The 21650-nt window shown below is 50.9% G+C and overlaps 8 protein-coding genes across 8 annotated transcripts; 1 reads left to right on the forward strand and 7 right to left on the reverse strand.

Annotated features, from left to right (window-relative positions):
* Positions 1-181: 181 nt before the first annotated feature.
* Positions 182-2053, reverse strand: V8C40DRAFT_57667 (DExD/H-box ATP-dependent RNA helicase DHH1). Its single transcript, XM_083223146.1, has 2 exons — positions 2046-2053; positions 182-1944 (listed from the first exon to the last, which is right to left on the reverse strand). The coding sequence occupies exon 2, from the start codon at positions 1719-1721 to the stop codon at positions 360-362; it is 1362 nt and encodes a 453-aa protein (XP_083070791.1). The 5' UTR covers positions 1722-1944; positions 2046-2053; the 3' UTR covers positions 182-359.
* Positions 2054-3140: 1087 nt separating this feature from the next.
* On the reverse strand, positions 3141-5236 carry V8C40DRAFT_250852 (acyl-CoA dehydrogenase/oxidase). The gene is made up of 3 exons (XM_083217061.1): positions 5042-5236; positions 3952-4968; positions 3141-3894 (listed from the first exon to the last, which is right to left on the reverse strand). Exons 1-3 carry the CDS (start codon positions 5154-5156, stop codon positions 3401-3403), a joined length of 1626 nt encoding a protein of 541 aa, XP_083070792.1. The 5' UTR covers positions 5157-5236; the 3' UTR covers positions 3141-3400.
* A 994-nt stretch (positions 5237-6230) lies between these two features.
* V8C40DRAFT_250855 (multifunctional nuclease RAD27) lies at positions 6231-8160 on the reverse strand. Its single transcript, XM_083217062.1, has 3 exons — positions 7778-8160; positions 7137-7703; positions 6231-7078 (listed from the first exon to the last, which is right to left on the reverse strand). Exons 1-3 carry the CDS (start codon positions 7874-7876, stop codon positions 6557-6559), a joined length of 1188 nt encoding a protein of 395 aa, XP_083070793.1. The 5' UTR covers positions 7877-8160; the 3' UTR covers positions 6231-6556.
* A 636-nt stretch (positions 8161-8796) lies between these two features.
* On the reverse strand, positions 8797-11460 carry V8C40DRAFT_57716 (uncharacterized protein). Its single transcript, XM_083223147.1, has 2 exons — positions 11257-11460; positions 8797-11194 (listed from the first exon to the last, which is right to left on the reverse strand). The coding sequence occupies exons 1-2, from the start codon at positions 11310-11312 to the stop codon at positions 9064-9066; spliced, it is 2187 nt and encodes a 728-aa protein (XP_083070794.1). The 5' UTR covers positions 11313-11460; the 3' UTR covers positions 8797-9063.
* A 643-nt stretch (positions 11461-12103) lies between these two features.
* V8C40DRAFT_57728 (uncharacterized protein) lies at positions 12104-12949 on the reverse strand. The gene has a single exon (XM_083223148.1). It carries the CDS (start codon positions 12863-12865, stop codon positions 12410-12412), a length of 456 nt encoding a protein of 151 aa, XP_083070795.1. The 5' UTR covers positions 12866-12949; the 3' UTR covers positions 12104-12409.
* V8C40DRAFT_57732 (WSC domain-containing protein) lies at positions 12691-14134 on the reverse strand. The gene is made up of 2 exons (XM_083223149.1): positions 13082-14134; positions 12691-13014 (listed from the first exon to the last, which is right to left on the reverse strand). Exons 1-2 carry the CDS (start codon positions 13979-13981, stop codon positions 13000-13002), a joined length of 915 nt encoding a protein of 304 aa, XP_083070796.1. The 5' UTR covers positions 13982-14134; the 3' UTR covers positions 12691-12999.
* Positions 14135-15663: 1529 nt separating this feature from the next.
* V8C40DRAFT_57823 (uncharacterized protein) lies at positions 15664-16469 on the reverse strand. Its single transcript, XM_083223151.1, has 2 exons — positions 15935-16469; positions 15664-15764 (listed from the first exon to the last, which is right to left on the reverse strand). Exons 1-2 carry the CDS (start codon positions 16347-16349, stop codon positions 15724-15726), a joined length of 456 nt encoding a protein of 151 aa, XP_083070797.1. The 5' UTR covers positions 16350-16469; the 3' UTR covers positions 15664-15723.
* A 3420-nt stretch (positions 16470-19889) lies between these two features.
* On the forward strand, positions 19890-21631 carry V8C40DRAFT_250868 (proteinase A). Its single transcript, XM_083217063.1, has 3 exons — positions 19890-20184; positions 20260-20413; positions 20484-21631. Exons 1-3 carry the CDS (start codon positions 20086-20088, stop codon positions 21416-21418), a joined length of 1188 nt encoding a protein of 395 aa, XP_083070798.1. The 5' UTR covers positions 19890-20085; the 3' UTR covers positions 21419-21631.
* The last annotated feature ends 19 nt before the right edge of the window (positions 21632-21650 follow it).

The following is a 21650-nucleotide window of genomic DNA, read 5'->3' on the forward strand; positions in this document are numbered from 1 at the left end:
TAAACGATGAGCTCGCTTTTTGTTGCAAAGCATAGCGTCTCTCTTTTTCTTCCCCCTTCTGAAAATTGCTCGTGCGCTTTGTGGAGGGAGAAGGGGGAAAAGCTCGAATCAGGAACCACCCTCCCAATGAACATGGAGTACTCAAAGCCTCATCAGCAATCAAGTCCGGTTCGCCGTTCCGCTCGTGCGCCAATACTCGTGCGGATAATGTACAATCCAACAATGAAAAACTTTGCCCCAAAGCCTTACAGAAAATCATGTTGAAATCAGAAAAGAAGGTAATAAATAAGAAAATGATAGGAAAAAAATCAGCACCTGCGACCACCATCCACCTACATCCACTTGAAAGATAAAGTAGGTTAAGATTGGGGTTCTCGCGGTGGCTGGCCGCGACCTCGACCGTTACCGCCGCTGCCACCACCACGTCCACGGTATCCACGGCCACGACCACCTCGGCCTCGTCCTCCATTGAACTGCGAGTTGATATTCTGCTGGCCGTTTTGAGTTTGCCAGTTTCCTTGAGCGGGCTGATGGTGGGTTTGTTGGACCAGAGGCTGAGCAGGGAATGACTGCTGCTGAGGCAGAGCACCCTTGGGAAGGTTCGAGATGGGGCGAGGAATGGATTCGGGGTTTTCGTAAACGTAAAGACTCTTGTCGATGCTCGCAGGAATGGGTTGGATTTCAGTGCCAAGATCGCGTTCAATGTTATAGAGGTTGAAGCGGTCGTCCCAGTTGATCAGATTAATAGCCAGGCCGAGGTGACCAAATCGACCAGATCGACCAATTCGATGAAGGTAGGTTTCGGCGTTCTTAGGAAAGTCAAAGTTGATGACGACATTGACAGCCTGGATATCAATGCCTCGGGTGAGAAGATCTGAGCAAACCAAGTTTCGGCAGACGCCGTTGCGGAAATCGTGGAAGACGCGGTTACGGGCTTGCTGCTGCATTCTAGCGTGACTGTAGAAGCAGGAGTAGCCGAGTTCGGTGATTTTCTTAGCCAGAAGCTCAACACGGTTGGTTGAGTTGCAGAAGATGATGGATTGGTTGATTTGCAGCTTGGAGAAGAGGGTGTTCAAGCAGTGGACTTTCTGCTTCTCTTCGACAAAGGCGTAGTACTGAGTGATACCACGTAGGGTGAGTTCGTCCATGAGGTTGATTTCGTAAGGGCTGGTCATGTTTTTGTCGGAAAAGTCCTTGACAGAGAGGGGGAAGGTGGCGGAGAAGAGCATGACCTGTCGGTCCTTGGGGTGGAATTGGAGCAGCTGTTCGATGACGGGGGTGAACTCAATGGAGAGAAGCTTGTCGGCTTCGTCCATGATGAACATGGGACACTCGCTGAGGTCCGCGACATTCTTTCCTGCAAGATCAAGGATTCTGCCCGGAGTGCCGACCACAATATGGACGGGCTCCTGTAGACGGATGATGTCGTCTCGCAAACCAGTACCACCGGTTGTTACCATGACATTGATGCCGAGGTGCTTACCCAACGTCTTGCATACTTGTGATGTTTGCATGGCCAGTTCGCGTGTGGGGACGAGGATAAGACATTGAATCTTTGAGACTTTGGGGTTAATGCGTTCCAGAGCAGGGATGACGAAGGCTGCAGTCTTTCCAGTGCCGTTCTTGGCTCGGGCCAGGATGTCCCGGCCAGTTAATGCAACGGGGATGGCTTCTTCTTGGATTGGAGAGGGCTTTTCAAAGCCAGCTTCAAAGATTCCCATGAGCAAGTCTCGCTTTAACGCAAAGTTCTCAAACTCGAGACCCTTTGTTTTTGTGACATCCTGTCATCCAACAAGAAAAAAGCAGCACAGCATCAGCCATCAATCGAATCAAGATTAGCTTTCAGGCACAAGAGAAGAACAAACCTCTGTCTGTTGTCTGGTGTCCTTGGCGGGGAGGTTCAGGGTCTGCTTCCAGTCTTCATTTCGTGGAGGAACGCCATCGCTAGTTACCAATGTAGAGTTAGCAAACGGATCAACCCTTTCTGCGCTCAGCGAGACTATGTTCCCTGTCTCGCTGAACAGGACAAAAGGCACAATTCTAACCTTAACTGAGTGTTCTGCAACTGATCTGCTAATTGGCTGGCCATGCTTGGCTGATTCTAGACCTCGCGTCCACGAGGTGAAGTCTTTTTTTTATTTTATTTTCCTGGTCGTGCGAGGGGTGATTCGACAGACCGCTGCAAAGGAGAAAAGGCCCTGCAAGCGGAGAGTTGAGTTTGCTCTTTTCGATCTCGAGCCCGGGGAGTGCTAGGTCGAGGAAGTCGGAACCTGTTCCTTGAACAATGGTACGACTTTTGGGTAGCAGCGGAGAAGGAGGGAGAGAGGGCAGTTCAGTGATGAAGGAGCCCGGGCGGTTGACGGTGAGTATCGACAGTGTGATGGTCGTCTATGAATTATTGTGGCGCGAGGGCCTAGGATCGCATGGAAATGGTATGGAAAAATTCGAGAGATGGGAAGAGAGAATTGGCGAGAGAGGCTCGGGACCAGAGGCAAAAGGCAGATGAAGCAAGTACTAGGTAGTTATCAGAGGAGGCCGGTTTGGTGTGAGTCACGTGCCGGCGGGGCTGCCTGAATGGCTTCAGCCGTTGGGCGTTACAGTAGACGCTGAACAAAGAAAATGCTCACAATTGGGGGATTTCAGGTTCACCGCTAGGGAACAAGTGCAAAAGCTATACAAAGCACTAGATGCACGGCTAGGGCCGGAATCAGTAATACAATAGTTAAGAGGTGGTGGGATTAAAGTATTGCAAGCACAGCACAACGATATCGGCAGTTGTGTGGTTCCGCGTCTATCCCTGAGCAGCTGCATCTTACCCCAGACAACAAGGGCAGAGGTGCCTTAGTGCCTCACTGCTAAGCAGTATAAAGAAGAGCCATTGTGGAGTTTTGTATAAGAAGAGAGCAATTCAACCGTTACATAACGGCCCATGCGAGTGCAGTGCAGTGCAACCAAGGGCCACTGAATCTTGAACTAAGCGCCATCCATCATGTACAGGGGTGGCTTATCTTGACAGGTGCCTCAGTAGGAAGCCTCAATTTTTGAGTTACCATAGCGGGTAACCATCAGTTATGAGCCAAACTCTACCTATACTGGAGAACATCTTACCATGAGTCACAGGTGTAAAGTAAAATATAAAGTAAGAATTTCACTGTTGCTTCAAATTCAGTCATTCAATCTATGATATAATAACTAAGGTAGACACCCACGAGCCATTTCCTGTCACAAAGGGGCCCTGGAAAAGAGACAAACCACAAAAAAATATCCCCAACACTTGGGAATATGTATTCGTACAAGTCATATACACGGTTGACTCCAGCAAATTCCATCCGAATCTCACATTCCCATCAAAAACATGGGAGTAAAATATTATAATTCTTTTCCCCTGTCTGCTCCCCCCTTACAGCTTCATGCCCATGGCCTTGGCAACTCTCAGAGATTGCCTCATGCTGAGATCCAGCATAATCTCCTCAGAGCCACCAGGAATGGCATACGCACGAACGTCACGGTACAGGCGCTCGACCTTTCCGCCCTGGCCGCCACGAGAGTACGACAGGCCTCCAAAGATCTGACTGGCCTCGCGGGCGCAGAACTCAAAGGTAATAGTCGACTGGGCCTTGAGACTGGCAATGGGCCCGCCGAGGCGCAGCATGGCCTCGGTCTCGCCCATCTTCTCGCACTGGTAGACGAGGCTTTCCAGCCAGCTGTACGAGGCCTCGATCTGGCGCGCCATGTGTGCCAGCTTCATGCGGATGACGGGGTGCTCATAAAGCGTCTTGCCAAAAGTGCGGCGCTTGTTGGCGTACTTGACGGACTCTTCGTAGCAGACACGGGCGAAGCGCAGAGACTGGATGATGATGCCCATACGCTCGTGGTTGAAGTTGGTCATGATGACTAGATATAATTGTCAGCCAAGTTCAAGAAATCCTGTTGTTTTTAAAAGCCTCTTACCTCGGAATCCCTGGTTCTGCTTGCCAAGCAGGTTCTCAACAGGAACCTTTACGTCCTCAAAGGTAATGTATGTGGTACCAGAAGACCACACACCCTGGCAATCCATACGACGCGTAGTCACGCCAGGACCACGCTCAATCAGCAGCAGCGAGACACCATTCATGCCAGGGCCGCCAGTTCTAACAGCAGTAGTGAAGTAGTCGGCCCAGATACCATTGGTGATCCACTTCTTCTCGCCGTTGACGATGAAGTGCTTGCCGTCCTCGCTCAGCTTGGCCTCGCATGTGAGGTTGGCCACGTCGGATCCAGCATCGGGCTCCGTGATGGCCAAGCAGATACGCTTGTCGCCGCTCAGAATGCCAGGTGCAATGCGGTCCTTGAGGGCCTTGGATCCGAACTTGAACAGGGGCGGGCCGCCGATGCCGAAGCCGCCAATGACGTTCCAGACGAAACCGCCAGAGCCGGTCCGTGACAGCTCGTCGGTCAGGATCATCTCGTGGAAGAGATCCCACTGTTCGGGAGCGACCGACTTGATGCCCGAAGGCACATACTCGGTCGGGTACTTGACACCGAGGAGACCGGCTAAGTAACCTCGGCGACCCATCTCCTTGTAAATCTCCTCGGGCACGCGCTTCGCCTCGTCCCACTCCGTCACGTAAGGCTCAATGTCGCTCTCGATCCATTGGCGAAGCTCAGCACGCAGCGCCGCATGTGACTCGTTGAAGTAGGGAGAGTGGTAGTTCTGGTACCAGCTGGGATCCGCAAAGGGAATCTGGTCGCCAAAAGCCTCCAGAGGCTCGGACTCCTCCTCGCTGCTACTTGACGCCTTGACGACGGCCTTGGGAGCAGGAGCGGGAGCTGGCTTAGGCTCCTCCTTGGGCTCCTCCTTGGGCTTGGTGTCGAGGGAGCCGACCTGGAGCTTGGCCTTGTACTTCTTCAAGATGCCCTCGTTGTGGTACTTCCAGAACTGCTTGGAGGCGTCCTTGCCGGCGACACGCTGCAGGATCTTCTTGCCGCCTATCATTCAATCCAATGGTTAGACGCCGTCATCAGGCAGAACAGGGAAACAAAAAGGGCGGGAAATGCGCACCAGGGTGGTCGTCTTGGAACGTGGTCAAATCATAGACGTCGCCGTCAATGGTGATGTACAAGCTGTCGGGCTTGTTATGCGACGCCACGTCGCCAGCTGTGAAGATTTTGGCCATGGCGAGGATATAATAAAATCAATACTATTAATGGTACACAAAGCAGAATTAAAGGAATCAAAAAAGACGAATGAAGAGGCCCTCCGTCGTCCCCGTTCCCGGTATTTAACAGAACCCCCAAAATCCCCATCGGCATTCCCTCAATCACATGCTTGGCCAACTGGCAGCGCGTGGTCTCCAAATCGCACCAACCAGCGGCCCCCCAATCGCACTGCATCGCTTTTTCAGCTTGGCCCGTCCGAGGCCACTAGGCCAGAGACATCTGCTTTCTCCCCCAAAGCAGCAGCCCAGACGCTGACACTCCGGATTTCTCCCCCACAAAAGGAACCACATGCCACTCCACAGATCCTGGGCGTGTCCCGGTCCCTTGAAATCCTACATACCTAAGCCCAAAAAAACAGGGCACCGTCTTGAATCCGTCTTCTTCGCGCCTTTTGCCTGCCTAGTAGGTAGTCTATCTAGTGAGGCTCAATGGTACATAGACTACATACTTGTACCGAAGCATGTGCCAGCCAACGCCCTCCCCAAAAAGCCACCCCCGGCATGTGAAAGGACGCCCTGATGTCATGCCCCCCGACGCTGCCGCGGACCAACCCCAAACCACGTTCTGACACCTCCAAAAAAGATGCCGAGGCACATGTCAAAACCCCAGTCCGTCCATCCTAATGCGCCCCGTCAGAGTCCATTTCGTGCCTGTATTTTTGATCCAAGCCAGTCAGGAGCCTGGTATTTGCGTCCGGAAGCAATCTCTTGCTTTTTTTACTTGCCCCGAATCCCCAACATTTCCCCCATGTCCGGCTTTTCCCCCCCACGCACCAAATGTGGTTCGAGAGCCGTTCGAGAATGAAGCGTGCGTCTGCATCCGGGAATGAGACATTGGCGGAGATGGTTTCCCGAGAGGTGGGTTTACCTTGGTAGATGCAAATGATTCAGGTAGTTTCCCCTATTATCCAAGCCCGCTATTCACAGACATGCTACGTCGTGGATCACAAGGTCGAACGAGGCTCGCCACCTTGCTCAAAGCAGCTTTCCAGTGCAGGTTTCCCTTGGAATTCACCACCAACTCATGCAAGAGAGCAGATATAGCAACATGGCATCGTATGACTTGATTTTTCTTGCTTTTTTTTTCTATTGTTTCAATCAATGCTCATCTGCTCTGTAAAAGAGCCCTTGGTCTTACTTGATTCCAGATATAATAGCGTAATATTCTCCCCTACACGCCGAGAACTCCATGCTTCTGCACTCCTTAAAGCAAGCCAAGCCATGAAAATGTCCCTACCCTTGGGTTCCGGTGCCAATGCCACACGTCCAATGCTTCCATCTACACTTGAAGATGGTTCCAATGCAGCAAATTTTATTCCATCCCGCCTCACTTTTTCGATTTCCCTGTTCACGCTGAATCATGCACCGCCACGAGGTTTTGCCTTGGCAGCAGCTTTGTCCTTCTTTTCTTGCTTAAGTTTCTTCTTCTTCTCTTCATTTTTCTCATCCAGTTTGCGCTTGTGCGCAGCTTTTTCCGCGTCCGACTTGGGGACCGGCTTGAAAAATCCCTCCAGACGTGCCTGCTGTGAACTCTTCAGATTCTTTTCAAGTCGAGCGCCTCCACTACGAACGCGGTCCTCGGAAAATCCCTTCTCGGTGACCAGGAATTGAACCAGCCCGTCAATGTCAGGCTTGTCCCACTTGAAATCACAGAGGGGGTCATCTGCCGGGCGCACATCTGGGTTGAAGAAGAGCTCCCGTGCGTCCTTGTACGGCCAATCCTCAGGCAGAGTATACTTCTTCTTGGGGTCTTTTTCGAAGGCCTCGACAACCTTCTCCAAGGATCCATGCTCTCGGATAAGCTTCAGAGCCGTCGTAGGTCCGACCTTGGGAACTGGGTCGAGATAATCACAGCCCAGCAGAATGCAGAGATCAACGAACTAGAGGAAGACATTGTTAGAAGCCACTCGATCGTAGAATATCCCTTGATCTGCATACCTGGTCTCGCTCCATGTTTAAACCCTCCAAAACCTTGTCCAGGTGAATCTCCTGGATAGGCTCCTTTCTCTGCTCACTGAAAGTAAGATGACGCAACAGAATTGGTGTGTTAAAGCACAATGTGTCCATGTCCTCACTCGCAGCGGCATACACCTTGCCAGCTCTTGCCAGCACCGCACACTGCGCCTCAGCTTCGGTCGGCGCAACGATATATGGAATACCCATGAGCTTAAGCAATCGCTGGCACTCGGCATTGTGTTCTCTCGTTACTCGAACCGTCCGCCTGGAAAACTTCTCGATATCCTCCGCGGTTCCCGTTTCTTTGGCCTCTTCGAGACCTTCCGTGGCCTCCTGCTTGCGTTGAAATCGCTTGGCCAGCTCGCCAGACTTGAGCTTGGGCGGTGCGCCGTCGAAGACGTAGAGAGGCTTGATTCCGTTATCGACCATGCGCAGCGTGCGGTAGAACATGCCCATCAGATGAGATGTTGTTTCGCCACTGTCGTTCATGAGCTGCTGGCCATCGGATCGAACTGCAATCAAAAAGCTGTAGATGCTCATGGAAGCGTCCTAGATAGATAGATGCAGGTGGTTAGAAATGACCGCCCGTTTGCGATAGAAGCTGCAACAAGTCGCTGACGTACAATGGCAACTTTGCGCCCAAACTGATTCTTGATTTCACCTTCTTTGATGGCCTCCGGAGCCTCATCCTTGACAATCGAGAACAGCTGCTTGATACCCATGATTGCGGTCGGATGGTAACGGTGCCAAAGCTAATTCGTAGTCGAGTACTGAATGAAAGAGGGAAAGAAACGAAGGGAAGAAATTGAAACCCTAATACGAGGTTCCTCTGACTCTCAATCAACCGACAAGTATTTTAAAGCCTTCCTTTGGCGGTCGTGCGGTTGCCTGAATAAATGGAGAAGACGAGGTCGATTAACAGCAGGTGAGGAACGCGCTGAAGAAAGTGAATGACGCGCCCTTTCGCGAAATCGATAGCTGGGATGTTAAGTGGTTTCCACTTTTTCCGACCCAGCGCGTCACTTTGCCGTCCTTTTTAAGATCCAAAGCAACACTCAATTTTCTAGTATTAGGCAATAAAGGAAGCAATTATAAAGAGACAGAAGTAAGAAAGCTGTAGCAAATGCTATCCGATTACGTATGGTAGGACAGCCTTGTGTTACATAAGGCCAGAAGGCATTGCGTGTAAATCCAAATATTTCATTATAATATACCACTCCTCTCGGGTCCAATTCCACGTTCAAACTCTAAATAACAGTAATCCATTTCATAACTTAAATCAAAGTGGCTGCAAAGGATAAGAACAGTATATGCACATGCACATGCATACACTTATTCTAAAGCATATATATACCTAGCTCCTATAAAAATGTCTCGACGGTCACCACCCCCTAACCAAGGCAGCACGCCCCCCGCCATCTTCAAAAGCCAGCAGTCCACAAGGAACCGTCAGCCTTGAGCGGACAGCAGATAGCAGGACATCACTCAGGCCAGGAAAGCAAATGGTCATTTGATAAATCCCTTCCTCTCCCTCCCGTGTAGATGCCATCGAGTGAAATGTTTGATCTACCGCTCGGAATACAGAGCTGTCAAGGATGAGTCTCGCCTTGCGCTCCACCTTGCCGTGCGGAAAGTAGGATTGCTCTGTTGAGGAGCACCCGTTCAGTCACATGTAGGGGAAATATGCGTGGACACATGCACGGCACAGAATTTGGAAGACCTCAAACCGAGTCGAGAGTCAAAGTCAGGGGCTAGGCACAATCTTGTATGCCTCTCGGGCTCCTAAATATCCTATTAGTTCGGGGGTTATCGTACACTGCGTCATCCTGGCGCATTTTCATAAATGTCATTTGGCAATGCCGCTGGTATTCCTGTTTCTCATCAGTCACCTGAAAATGTCTAAATAAAATCAGTCCTCCTCGAAAAACACCTTCTTCCTCCCGCTGCCTCTGTAATCTTCCATGTTGTTTAGGGCTTGGTCAATCTCCATGATATCAAGCATTTCCGCCTCCACATCTCGAGTAGTGAAATCAGCGGTGACGTCTGCCGCTGCGCTCAAGGTGTCGGTGAATCCAAAGCCAGCACGCGCCCGAGTTGTCGGAGTTGGCGCATCATCCGACCTATCACTGGCTCCGTTTCCGTTCCCGTTTCCGTTTCCATCAAGCTCGTCTCTGGCAGACGGCTTCTGCCTCAGCGTTCCGGGCTTCACCGTACTCAGGTTGAACGACAGGCCTGCCGATCTGTCTGGCTTCCCGTGGACAATGATGGCCTCCTTGTCACTCCTCGAGAACAGACGTTTCCTGTGGCTAGCAACAACAGCTCCGATCTTTCTTCCCGGGCCGTCTTCTCCCTCTCGCACGATGACTATCCTCGACTCTCCTTGAATCAAGACATCCACTGGGAGACCGCCATCATCAGGAATGTCTTCGTCATTCTTTGACGAGTCTGGGATCAGACCAACTCCACAGCATCTTTCTCCTAAAAGTCCTGTAGAGAGGTCAACCAGCTTCAGCATTCTGGTAGGCTGAGCACCGCTGAACAAATTAACTCCACCGCCAGATCCTCTTCGGAGTTGTGAATCCCAGAATCTTAAAACACCCGGAATGACGCAGACATTCTCTAAGCCTCCTATCCATAGAGCCAGACTTTCGTCTTGGAGCGCCTTGCCGGGAGTGTAAGGAAGTCCAATAGACTTTACACCACCACGAACCGCGAATAGACGATCAACACTTGCGGCGGTGGTGCTCGTCAGGGATGCGGCCGCTTGCTTGCGGGTATGTGGTGTCATGGGTGCAAATTCACCGGCATGCTTCTCCTTTTGCTGTGTCGCAATGGTGCGAAGAGAGCCGGTCCCTTCGACGTATCCCGAGACGCTAAAAGCAGTCAATGCAGCCCCCTGAACACCCGACTTCAGCTTGTTTGACAATGCAGCTCCCGATTGCAGCGGTTTCGCTCCTTCAATATCCCAGATACCCCACATGCCATCCGCCAATAAAGCAAAGACTGCTCGGCCATGTGCGATCCATGCAGCATCCAGTATCGGTTTTCGTGAGGAGGATGTTTTAGTGAATGGCTGATATAACGAGAGCAGCCACGAGCCCTGGGTGGGGAAGGGGCCTCGGGCATCTGGATCGGAGGGCAGCGAAGATTGCGCAAAGTCATATATCCTTACAGCATGTGGCGACGACACCGCAAGGAGCTGGGATGTATTTGTCGGGTTGAATGAGATGCTCGTCAGGGGAGCAGGTAAGAATTCGCTTTGGAAGGGCTCAACGGGCCGCTGGGAGGGTGACCTGTCGTCCAGTGCAAGGTCCCACAGGTGTAAAACACCCGACGCCTGCCTTGAGAAGGCGGCCACCACTGCCCTAAGCGGCTTCTTTGATGAATCAATAGACTTTGGGGCAACCATGGTGATGGCCAATCCCTCGCTGTGTTTTGTTTGGCCACCAAGAAGAGTCAGCGACTCACCCCAGGAACCAGAGCCAGCTTTTCCAGCCAAGAGGTCCGCTCTCAACTCCGGCCGCGCCTTACTTTCGGGCGATGGTGGAGTGAGAGGTAGTGTGACAAGATAGACATCGTTTGTGGCGCATGAAACCGCAAACACCATCCTTTCAGCCAAAATCGGCTCGCCGTTGGAGCCCGCCTCGGCTGACGAGCAGGGCACCAGAGGCATCACAGCAACCTTCAATACAGCGGTTCCAAATGCCAGGTCCAGTGTCTGGACAATCTCAGGGTAGGGTGTCTTTTCAACGGCATCTTCGAATTCAGGCTTGTCGACATAGCCCTGGGCAGCTTGTGATTTGGCCGGCGGCTCATCGTCATCCGAATCGATAATCATGACAGCATCATCAGAAGCTCCGTTTCTCTGCTCCTTCTGGTTTGTCTGTGGTGGAGCTGCCTCCTTGGAAGCTTTGAATCGCCGGCCGCCTCGCCAAACCAAGGTCACACCGTTGTCGTGTCCGTAGATTAGAATGGTAGCTCCTTGAGGAGACTGGATGGGGTACGTTTGGACATCGTTTACGCGGCGCGACAGATTGTATCTGGGGTCTCGGCATTAGCTCCATACTGTAAGAGAGGCAAGCATTCAAACTTGCAAACTCACGTAAACTGGGTATTCTGCGCCGTGCGACGGATTCTAGGTGTGGTTGTTGGGGCCATGGCGAAAAGATGTGGTAGCTGCTACACACCCTAAGGTGGGAGCAGTAATTTGCAAAGCTCAAGTCGTTGCCGCTCAACAATTCTGGTGCATTATTTGTGGCTAAAGGATGAATTGGCGGAATCTCAATAGCTTCAGGCGTTTTGTATGGGGAACTTTTCTTGACGCGACTTGCCAACAGCAAGCTGAAGCTCAGGAAAATTCATATCACGTGATATGCTGCACTTTAATGGCGGACGACTAACAATTTCGTGGAGAGGGCACCTTTTTACCTTGACGCATTCGCTACGTTTTTTGAGATTCTTGCAGTATTAGGTGACTAATTACATGTATTGTTGCTAAGTGTAGTTAATTAACATGTAGAATAATTTTAATGGACTTGCATAGAATGGGGGCTTCGTGAGAAAGTATACACCAGGGTCGACCGACACCCTGAGTCCACTAACATCTCCATATAAACGTCCATCTGTAATAGCCAACATATTCATTTAATATCAACAGAAATCTAGCAGTGACGGTATCGAATGACAATCAATACGGAAAGAGTCCATTCACTCAGACCTTTACTCGCAACCCTTTTTCCATCATCGCTAGGGAACAGACCCATGAACACCACTCATCAAAGAGACGAGAGTTGAATCTGTACCAACACCGTCACCAACAGACTGAATCGTAAGCTGAGAATAGACTATATAAAATGCATCATAATAAAAAGATATAATACAACTAGGGAACAACAATGCGCCAACAGACTTAATGATTACCACAACGCCAGCATAGCAGAAAACTCAAAGTCCCGGAGATGTCCTCAAAACCACAGATGCAGCAGCAAGATGAAAGAAAAATGATGAAGACATCGTTTTCACCGGAAAGAGGTCTTCCCTCGCTCTCTTTTTAAACAAAGGAAATCAATAGCACTCGCAATCTGGATGTGGATCTTTTTTTTTCTGTTTTGTTTTTGACATGACGTGCTTGGTTACTATGCGCAATCCCTACATACACAATTCCGCCCAAGATCCATCGCCCACGTCCGAAAAGAAATAGGAAGTAAACAACACAGGTAGCAACCATATTTTATCTTCTTCTAGCCCCGTGTCTCTCACACCCGCACGCGCCCCCTGGCCTTTATCCCTTTCATACATACACCCGAAGCGTGGATCGTGCCAACAGCTCGGTCAATGCCTTTTCCCCACGCCAACAGGTTTATACACAGGAGGTTCCTGCAAATGGGAATTGCAAATGAAAAAAAAATGAAAAAATAACACGCCAGGCTGAATACACAAAGCGTGTCAGTCAGATAGCCTTGCGGCACCCTTTCGCTTCGTAAAAGGGTTGTGAAGATGAGGAGCCAATGCCGCTGCATTCCTCGCTCTCTAATCGCCAAAATTAAATTGTAAGGTTCAATCGGACACGTAAGGAGTGGACGGCGTAGGGAAGCCGGGGTATGATGTTGAAGATGGCCAAACTCATTCATTTCCCTCCGTATCAAAAAGTCTATCCCTACGCCAGAAATAAGAGAGAAAAAAGAAAAGAAGTCAAAACGCCGCTCGGCCATCTGGCCCGGGAGTCAACCAAATGGACATGAGCTACCATCCCGATAACGCCGTAAATGCCCATGATTGAAGGAGATGTTTGTAAGTTGAGTATAGGCAAATTCGCTTGTCGTTAAGTGGATATATGGCCATTTGCTCATGCGTTGGTGACCTAGAAGACGGTTAGCTAATTAGATCAAGATTCTTATAAACGAGCCACTAGCGACACAACTACATACCCTCAAGATGCGGCGAGAGTAATCCTCATTATCCGCAATACTGCCGTCACTAAGCCTGCGGTGGGCCATGATGGGGTCGAGACGGGAGTCGGTCATGGAAATGCTACCGCTGGTGGACGGCGGCTTGGAGCCGTTAATGAAGGCATTGACGGCGGCATTTCGGCGATGCTCCTCTTCGATTTCGGCATTCCGTCTCCGCCTCATGGTGAAGAAGGCAGCTCCGAGAAGACCACCCAGGACGACAACACCGACGACAGTGCCGGCAGCGATGCCGGCAACGTTGGTCTTCTTCTTGTTATCGGTCGGGGCATCTGTAGGAGTGGCTTCCGCAGACTGGCTGGCAGGGCCCGAAGGAGATGATGCGGACGAGGACTTCTGAGAGTCAGACGATGTCGTGGAAGTAGAAGATGATGAAGAAGAAGATGTCGATGACGAGGGGGGCTCGTAGTTAGGAGGGTTGATGTTGACACCGGTGTTGAAAACGGAAAAAAATCCTGGATGTCCAATTTGACCACAGGCCTCCTGGGGATAGGCTGGGCAAGGGAAAGCGCATTTGGTATCTGCGACCTGATCGCCATCGGGAGGATAGGCGAATCCGCAGAAACATTCATCGCCTTGCAGGGCGGCAACAGGGAATTTATTTGTTGAGCAATAACCGGTGCATTTCCCGGATGAAACTTCCGTGCTTATGACGGCGGTGGCTTGCGTCATATTACCCTTGGAGCTCCAGCAGCCCTGTGATCGAACGGCATTTGGCACGGGCGGTTGTGATGGCAACTGGAGGTTGCCTCGAATGACATGAGTAATATCGTGAGATCCTCTCACGGCGGTTCCGGCAAGCGCCGTGTACACCTGGGCTGCGACCACGAAGGCGCCGGAAACAAGTGTTGACGATTTCATATTGATATAGCGAGCGTATGAAGGAGAAAAAAAGGCGTTGAAGAAATCGTCGATTCGAGTGAAAACAAAAGAGGCCTACAAAGTCGAGGCTGTGGCTTGAACGTTGGCTTGAAACAAGCAAAGAAAATGAACGATTAAATATCAAGCTGGCTCCGCCGGGGAGTTTTGTCAATGAACGAAGAAAAGAGACGAGACGAGCTTTTCGGCAAGAGAAACGAGTTGTTCGATGAGGCGTCGCTGTTGCCTTTGCTGGGCGATTCTGCGTACTCTAAGAAGTGAGGTTTTGGTCTAAAATTCGATGGGCCTGCTACGGTTGCGAATGGCGGCGAGCGAAGCCTGGATTGCTGAACGAGGGACTCGACAGACGCCGGTCTGATGGAAAGTGAGCTTTTCTCAAGATGCCAGAGCAAAGGCCGACAGCATCTGATTCCTTGGACCCGATGGGCTTTGAGAAACGCTGTAGGGAATCGGTGTCGTCGGAAGAAGGAGGGACTGGAACGAGCGTCCTGAAGGCGTGACTTGTTTTGTTGAAAGGGAGAGGAGACGAGAAGGAGAAACGACAGATTTGGGGGGGCGGTCGACAGGCAGGACGGGGGGTGGATGGGCAAAGGCAGCAAGAGAGCAGAGGTACGTACTGTACTGCCGGATCAGGGAGCTGGGATTAAGCCAGTTGGTGTGGTTAAGGGGAAATTAGTGTGCTGGCTGGTGCGGGTGTGGCCAATGAAGGAAGCTGCTTGGTGCTAATGCAGGTCGCTGCACGCCGTCAGGTACCGGGTTGGGATACGAAGAGCTGCAGCGACGGCGAGGTACCGGTGCGCGTACGTGTACTTGTACATGCTCGTCACGCCGGTACTTTGCTTGGACGGACGGCACGCATGAGCTCTGTGAACTCATATATTGATATTGATCCGTGGATGCCTTTGTTCAACTGACCGCTAACAGCTAGTATTCGATAATGTCATGGCAGCAAGCTAATACTCTCGTACAGGTAGCCATATCCAGCAATGTATCCAATATTCTTGCCTTCAATCCATTTATTGATATGGAGGTAAAACTACAGACTGCTGCTAAAATGTAGGGGGGAAGATCGAAAGCATGGATGACAGCAGCTCCAGGCGAGGTACCCGTACCTATTTCTTGCAGGTACTGCCACCGCCAGCGCAGCCGTGCACGGTACATGTCGTCCATGCGAGTACCGCTGGGTACATGCATCAAAAACAGCTGGCTGTGATGCTCGTTCCTGGACCGCCAGCCCCCTGGCTAAAAGTCTTGTGCTTGGCTGTCAACCCCTGTCCGTTTGCATCGCCCAGCCAATCCCAGCCGCCATGCTGGAATGCAGCAGGCCTATTGGGCTGGCCAGCGCGTCCACACCCGCCCGCTAGGCCAATCCCAGGCTAGGCTTGCAAGGCCCGAACCTGTCGCGGTGGCGCCCAAAGACGCAGCGCAGGTACTGCCAGAGGGAGGAAAAAAACTTCAGGAACCGCTGCGCTACTGGCTGGGGAACAAGGGGACGCGTGGAGCTCCAGAGCGCTCGAGGTAGCGGATACGGGGGCTGTGTCTACGCTTTGTTAATCCTCGGCGCCAAAACGTGCGCACGAGCCCTAACTGCGTCCCTGAATTGAGCAAGCTATCGGTGTCGCGAATACATTCCCAAGCTCCTGCAGACAGCGTCCGAGTGGCGTTCCGTCCCATTTCCCAACTCCACCTCAATCAAAAGCTCGTCCACTCAATGCGACCCTCCATCAGACATTCCAATAATAACGATCACGGGCCCGAGCATCGCATCGCACCGCATCGTAACAGTGCCTGTACCTGTTACCAAGCTCGTCCGTCGTGCCTAAACTTTCCGGGTTTGTAGCCGCGCTCGAGTGTGATCCGGAAGACACGGCCATGACGCTGTGTCATGTCGAGACGCGACGCAGAGCGAATGAGGAAATGGCGGCCCGTTATCGCGCACAGCCCGGCCTCTCCAACGGCCGCTTGGTCTCGACAGGGATTTGCCTGGATGCATGGTTGATATTAAAGGCACAGAGTCGGCTGCTGATGCGTCGTCGTGCGACCAAGGCCACAAATTCGCGTTCCGCTTAGCAAAAAGGGAACTGGCAGAGTCCCGTTGGCTCCATAATAACAGGAGAGCAGTGTGTTTCATGTCGTGTATTATTTTATCCACGTCACACAAAGGCCATAATCCTCGTTGATCCTGGCGTGTGCAAGCGTTCATAACTCGGCGAGTACATGTGACAAGTGCCACTTGGTTCATCCTGCCGCAGCCACGTCGGAATTGGCGTCGTGATGGTCGCAAAACTGAGACAGAGTGACCCTCCTTTGTGCCAACTTGCGACGACGATGTGTTCCTTGGCCGCTTCATGTCATCGTCTATCTGTGCCTGATTTGCAGAATCCCGCTGCACATCACCGTGGCGAGGCAGCGATCGAGATGTTTGTCCCGAATGATTGGAGGCCGATGCTTCATCCTTTGCTCCAGCGTCCAACACGTGTCTGTCTCCGCTAGTAGTCTGGGTACCATCAAAGAGTCAATGCCCTGTTCCCTGTTTTGCGCGTTCTTTTTTTTTTTTGTCTTCCTTTTTCTTCCTTGTTCTCCGGCCTCCTTACTCATCGTCTTCTCGAACGATCTGGACTTTCGCATTTGTGCCGGGAAATCGTCCTTTGCTAACAGAAAGCAGAGCTGCGGGTCTTCTATCCCCGGGTTGGCACGGCCACAAGGATCCTGTCCACGGCATTGTGCTCGATGAAGCCACAATCTCACCTCTCACCGCATTCTGGTTTGTGCCGTGCATAGGCAAGTAGAACTGATACGGAGTGTCTGTATCATACACGTACGTCTCGGATGGAGAGTGCTAAGATAGGTGGTGACACTTGTAGCTTGAATCAATGCAGCAGAAAAACCTGTTTTCTGCGCCCCATACAGCGCAAGTTTAACATGTACCTACGCGGGAACTCTCAAAGACGAACTTGAGCGATTAATAGTAGCAGATGGTTGTGAATAAGCTGCCGGGGCTTTGTTCTCCGGCAGAATGCCTCGGGGACTTTAACGCGTGGCATCACAACTCGCGTGTTCCGAGCGCCACCCATTTGCCTCATCATCAAAGGCATCAATGCTTACATGAACCATCATGTGTACAGGTAGGGCTTGCCCTTCAGCTCGGTGTCCGGGCGGCATCCTAAACCGATGACAGTTACGGGGTCGACCAGGTAGTTGGCAAGATGTGATGCCGTCCGAGGCTCGTACTAGCACAAGTAGTACTGCTTTGTAGTGCCGATGTTTCCCAGCCCATGGGAATACTCCATTTTCCGTGGTAAATCCCGGGCGTTCCGTGAATTATTGACATCTGCCATCGGTGAAGGATGGAGCCTTGGTCATTGCCCGGGCAAACTCGGCAGCTCCTGGCCTGAGCCATTCTCGCATTGGTCACCTGGACAGTCAACGTTTCTTTCACGTAAATATACAAAGGCGTTCGGCGTTCTATGCACTCCGTGCGGATTTGTTGAAGTACATATGTTGGATAGCTCCAAAACCACCACAACTCCTTTTCTGCGGACAGAATCCACGTACATACTTTGCAAGATATCACCAAGACGGGCTAAACAGGGAGGTGGCTTAAACTTCAGGGACTCTATCATTGCCAGGAACTGGAGAGTAATCTACTACAGTACCCGAAGAGGTAGATGGCATTACAAATGACGCCGTCTTATATATCTGAGAGTGGCCACCCGTATGAAGTCAATCATCATATTCGCAGAGTCCATACAAATTGAGCCTTGGGACTATATAGGCAAGATTCCTAACTCAAATCTCCAATTTAGAGAAGAATCTTCATATTAGAGGGAAATGCACAGCATAGACCACATGGCATGAACCGAGCCGCAACTCGTGATGGACTAGGGCCAAGTCGTATTTGAAGAACTCCTTTTCATGACGCTCGGCGTTGTGATTATTGTTCATCTACAACATATGTGTTACTTCTTTGATGTTGAATGGGATGATATTATTGACATCAAAGAACTGCGACGACTCTCATTCTTGAAACTGTACTGAGTGCACTACTCACTGCTCCTCCCAGGCAGCCTTGGGAAGGCGTCATCACCAAGTCGGAGAGTCCAAGTTAGTATGAGAATATGATATATCTACTCGTACATAGTAGAATCGTGATATGATAGCTAGCTCAAGCTGACATACTATCCTTTCGAAAACGCGTACCGACAACAATTGCTCTCACAGTGGTACTGATAGATGAGGTCTTTAACGCGTATATATTCTCAAGGCAACTCCTTAGTAAACAGACGGGTGTTAATTAAACAAATAGCGGAAGTGGCTTAATTATATTGATTCCCCTAATATGATACATCTATTAAAACAAGCACTGTTATAAGCTAGAATTAAGTGAGGCTTGGTTCATAGTTTGCCAAATATTGCACGTATCGAGGTCAGTTCGCGCTCGCTTGGACATGACTTACATCGCTCTAGAAGATTATAAAGTATAATTTGATTTACTCGACGCCCATCATATTTGAGTTCACGCGAAAAATTGAATAAACTCGTACCTATTCTGATAATGAAGATTAGCTATTCTTATGAGCACTACAATACTAGCGCGCAACTCCCCAGATGCATCAACGATGCGAAATCTGATGATTCGAGCTACCGGTTAGATACTGAGCAGATGCTGCTGCAGTTTAGGTATTTAAGACAAAGTATGTGAAAAGCAAGATTCCCCAATCATTATACACGCTTAGGCCATTGCCGTGAAAGAGGCCGCCAATCGTGATGAAGCTATACAGACATCAAGTAAAGCCATGACTTTTTTTAAAAAAAAAACTCGTCTTATACTTCAATTCTACTTTATAGGCAGGCTTTTGATGATACATGCATGCACAAATGAACCGCCGACATTGGCAAAAACAGAAGTGTCTTACTTGATTCTGCCGTTACTACATAGTGTGGTGAGCACAGTTTTGCCACATTCGTAACCCTTGCCATATACACGCGAGCCTTACTCATACGTCTGAAACACCAAATACGTCGCAGATGCGCTCACGGTGGTTTTCCTTTACGCCCTTGATGCCGCATATCAGATTTGATCTATTGAGATTCACGGGTGTACATGTGCACGTAGGTACTTGAGCCAGACCTATTGTTTGGTGCCTTGGTGAGTCATTACGCAGGTACTGGATGTAAGGGACAAGAATCTGAGTACCTTAGTACCTATTATTTGACCGCCACAGGTAGTACCAGTACCAATAGCCAAAACTCTGTAGTAGTAGCACGAAGTTGACTTCCGATTCCGTCCAGGCACTTACTCATTCGCAGGGCTGCTTTACACTTTGCGGTCGAAACTCACTACTGGTGCCGTAGATAGGGACATGTACCCGATGGAGACGGCTTCTGATACAGTTTCGAAGCAAAGCCAGCGCAGGATTTTATAGCGCCGTCAAATGCCATGCCTCACACACCCGATAGGACCAAGTAGCAGAACATGAGAAGCAATACTGCGCAAGCCTGAGACGCTGGTAAAAGGTACCTAATATCGTACTCCGTACGGAGTTAGCATTGGCAGTAATACCTTCAATCTTGCGTTGAAGCTTAGCGCGGCCTGAGGCAGCGACCACCGTTTGTTGATCTCGGTTGCCCCATCAGCCAGTTAGGCTCGGCCCTGGACAAAGTTGGGGTAAAGCCTATGTACCTCCACCAGCCTTTTAAGGTGCAAGGGAACTTCCGCGGCCGTCTGGTAGCGCCCCTTGCAGGGAGCTTGTGCGTCATCGGGTCGTCAGCACAGGCACCAATAGGCGCGGCCAGCACGCAAACGGTGGCACGAGGCCAGAAGCCCGCCCTGTTTTGATTAGCCCAAGTCCAGTGACCTCTCGATTATCGCAGCCACCAATGCTACCTTGGTACCTGGAGCACGCTGGCCAGCTGGTCCAGTACTAAGCTGCCTGCCACCCTCTTATCTAATGCCCGCTACTGCCACTACAAAGGCAGCTTCGTCATCCTTTCTCTCCTCTGGCAGCAATCAATCTTTCATCCATCCTCCATCCATCCCATCCCATCTCCCAAACCACATCATCAATCTTTAAGTGTCGCCCAACATGAAGAGCGCCTTGATTGCCGCCGCGGCGCTTGTTGGCTCCGCCCAAGCTGGCGTCCACAAGATGAAGCTGCAGAAGGTCTCCCTCGAGCAGCAGCTGGTATGACAGGCCCAACTCGCAGTGAACTGGCCAAAGCACGAGCATGAGCATTGACTGACATTTCGCTTTCATTAGGAGGGTTCAACCATCGAGTCCCAGGTCCAGCAGCTCGGCCAGAAGTACATGGGCATCCGCCCTACTAGCCGTGCCGATGTCATGTTCAATGACAAGGTGCCCAAGGTTCAGGGCGGTCACCCAGTGCCCGTCACCAACTTCATGAATGCCCAATGTAAGTCAACCTGCGCACCGCGACAAATTTTCCCAAATAGAGTCTGCGTTTACTAACTCGCGTCGGCTAGACTTCTCCGAGATTACCATCGGTACTCCCCCTCAGACCTTCAAGGTGGTCCTTGACACTGGAAGCTCCAACCTTTGGGTTCCCTCCCAGTCGTGCAACAGCATTGCCTGCTTCCTGCACTCCACGTACGATTCGTCTTCTTCAAAGACGTACAAGCAGAATGGATCCGACTTTGAGATCCACTACGGATCAGGCAGCTTGACTGGCTTCATCTCCAATGATGTCGTCACCATCGGTGACCTCAAGATCGAGAAGCAGGACTTTGCCGAGGCTACCAGCGAGCCCGGCCTTGCCTTTGCTTTCGGCCGCTTCGATGGCATTCTTGGCCTTGGTTACGATACCATTTCCGTGAATGGCATTGTCCCCCCCTTCTACCAGATGGTCAAGCAGAAGCTTATCGACGAGCCCGTCTTTGCTTTCTACTTGGGAAGCAGCGATGAGGGTTCCGAGGCCGTCTTTGGTGGTGTCGATGAGTCTCACTACGAGGGAAAGATTGAGTACATTCCTCTCCGCCGCAAGGCCTACTGGGAGGTGGACCTCGATGCCATTTCTTTCGGTGACCAGGAAGCTGAGCTTGAGAACACCGGTGCCATCCTCGACACTGGTACTTCTCTCAACGTTCTTCCCTCTGACCTTGCCGAGCTCCTCAATGCCCAGATCGGTGCCAAGAAGGGCTTCGGCGGTCAGTACACTGTCGACTGCTCCAAGCGTGATTCCCTTCCCGACATCAGCTTCACCCTGGCCGGTTCCAAGTACAGCCTCCCTGCTACCGACTACATCATTGAGATGCAAGGTAACTGCATTTCTTCCTTCCAGGGCATGGACTTCCCCGCCCCCGTTGGCCCTCTTGTTATTCTTGGCGATGCTTTCTTGCGCCGCTACTACTCTGTCTACGATCTCGGCAAGAACGCTGTCGGTCTTGCCAAGGCCAAATAAATCAACAGGACGTGCTGGAATTGGGTGTATCTAAGATGAGCACTGCTTGTGTGTTGGCAGAAGCCAGTTTTGGTTATTTTGGGCAGCTTTGAGTGCAGCAATACAGTATTGCGGGGAGTATGGATCAAGACTGCAACGTCATTTATGTAATATAATGGATACTATTAGCTCCAGTTTGCTGCTACGCTTTAATCCGATGCCATTAAACTCTTGCATGATGCTACTCTTTGAG

Source organism: Trichoderma camerunense, assembly GCF_050948025.1.
Source record: "Trichoderma camerunense strain CBS 138272 chromosome Unknown V8C40scaffold_14, whole genome shotgun sequence".
Classification (NCBI taxonomy): domain Eukaryota; kingdom Fungi; phylum Ascomycota; class Sordariomycetes; order Hypocreales; family Hypocreaceae; genus Trichoderma; species Trichoderma camerunense.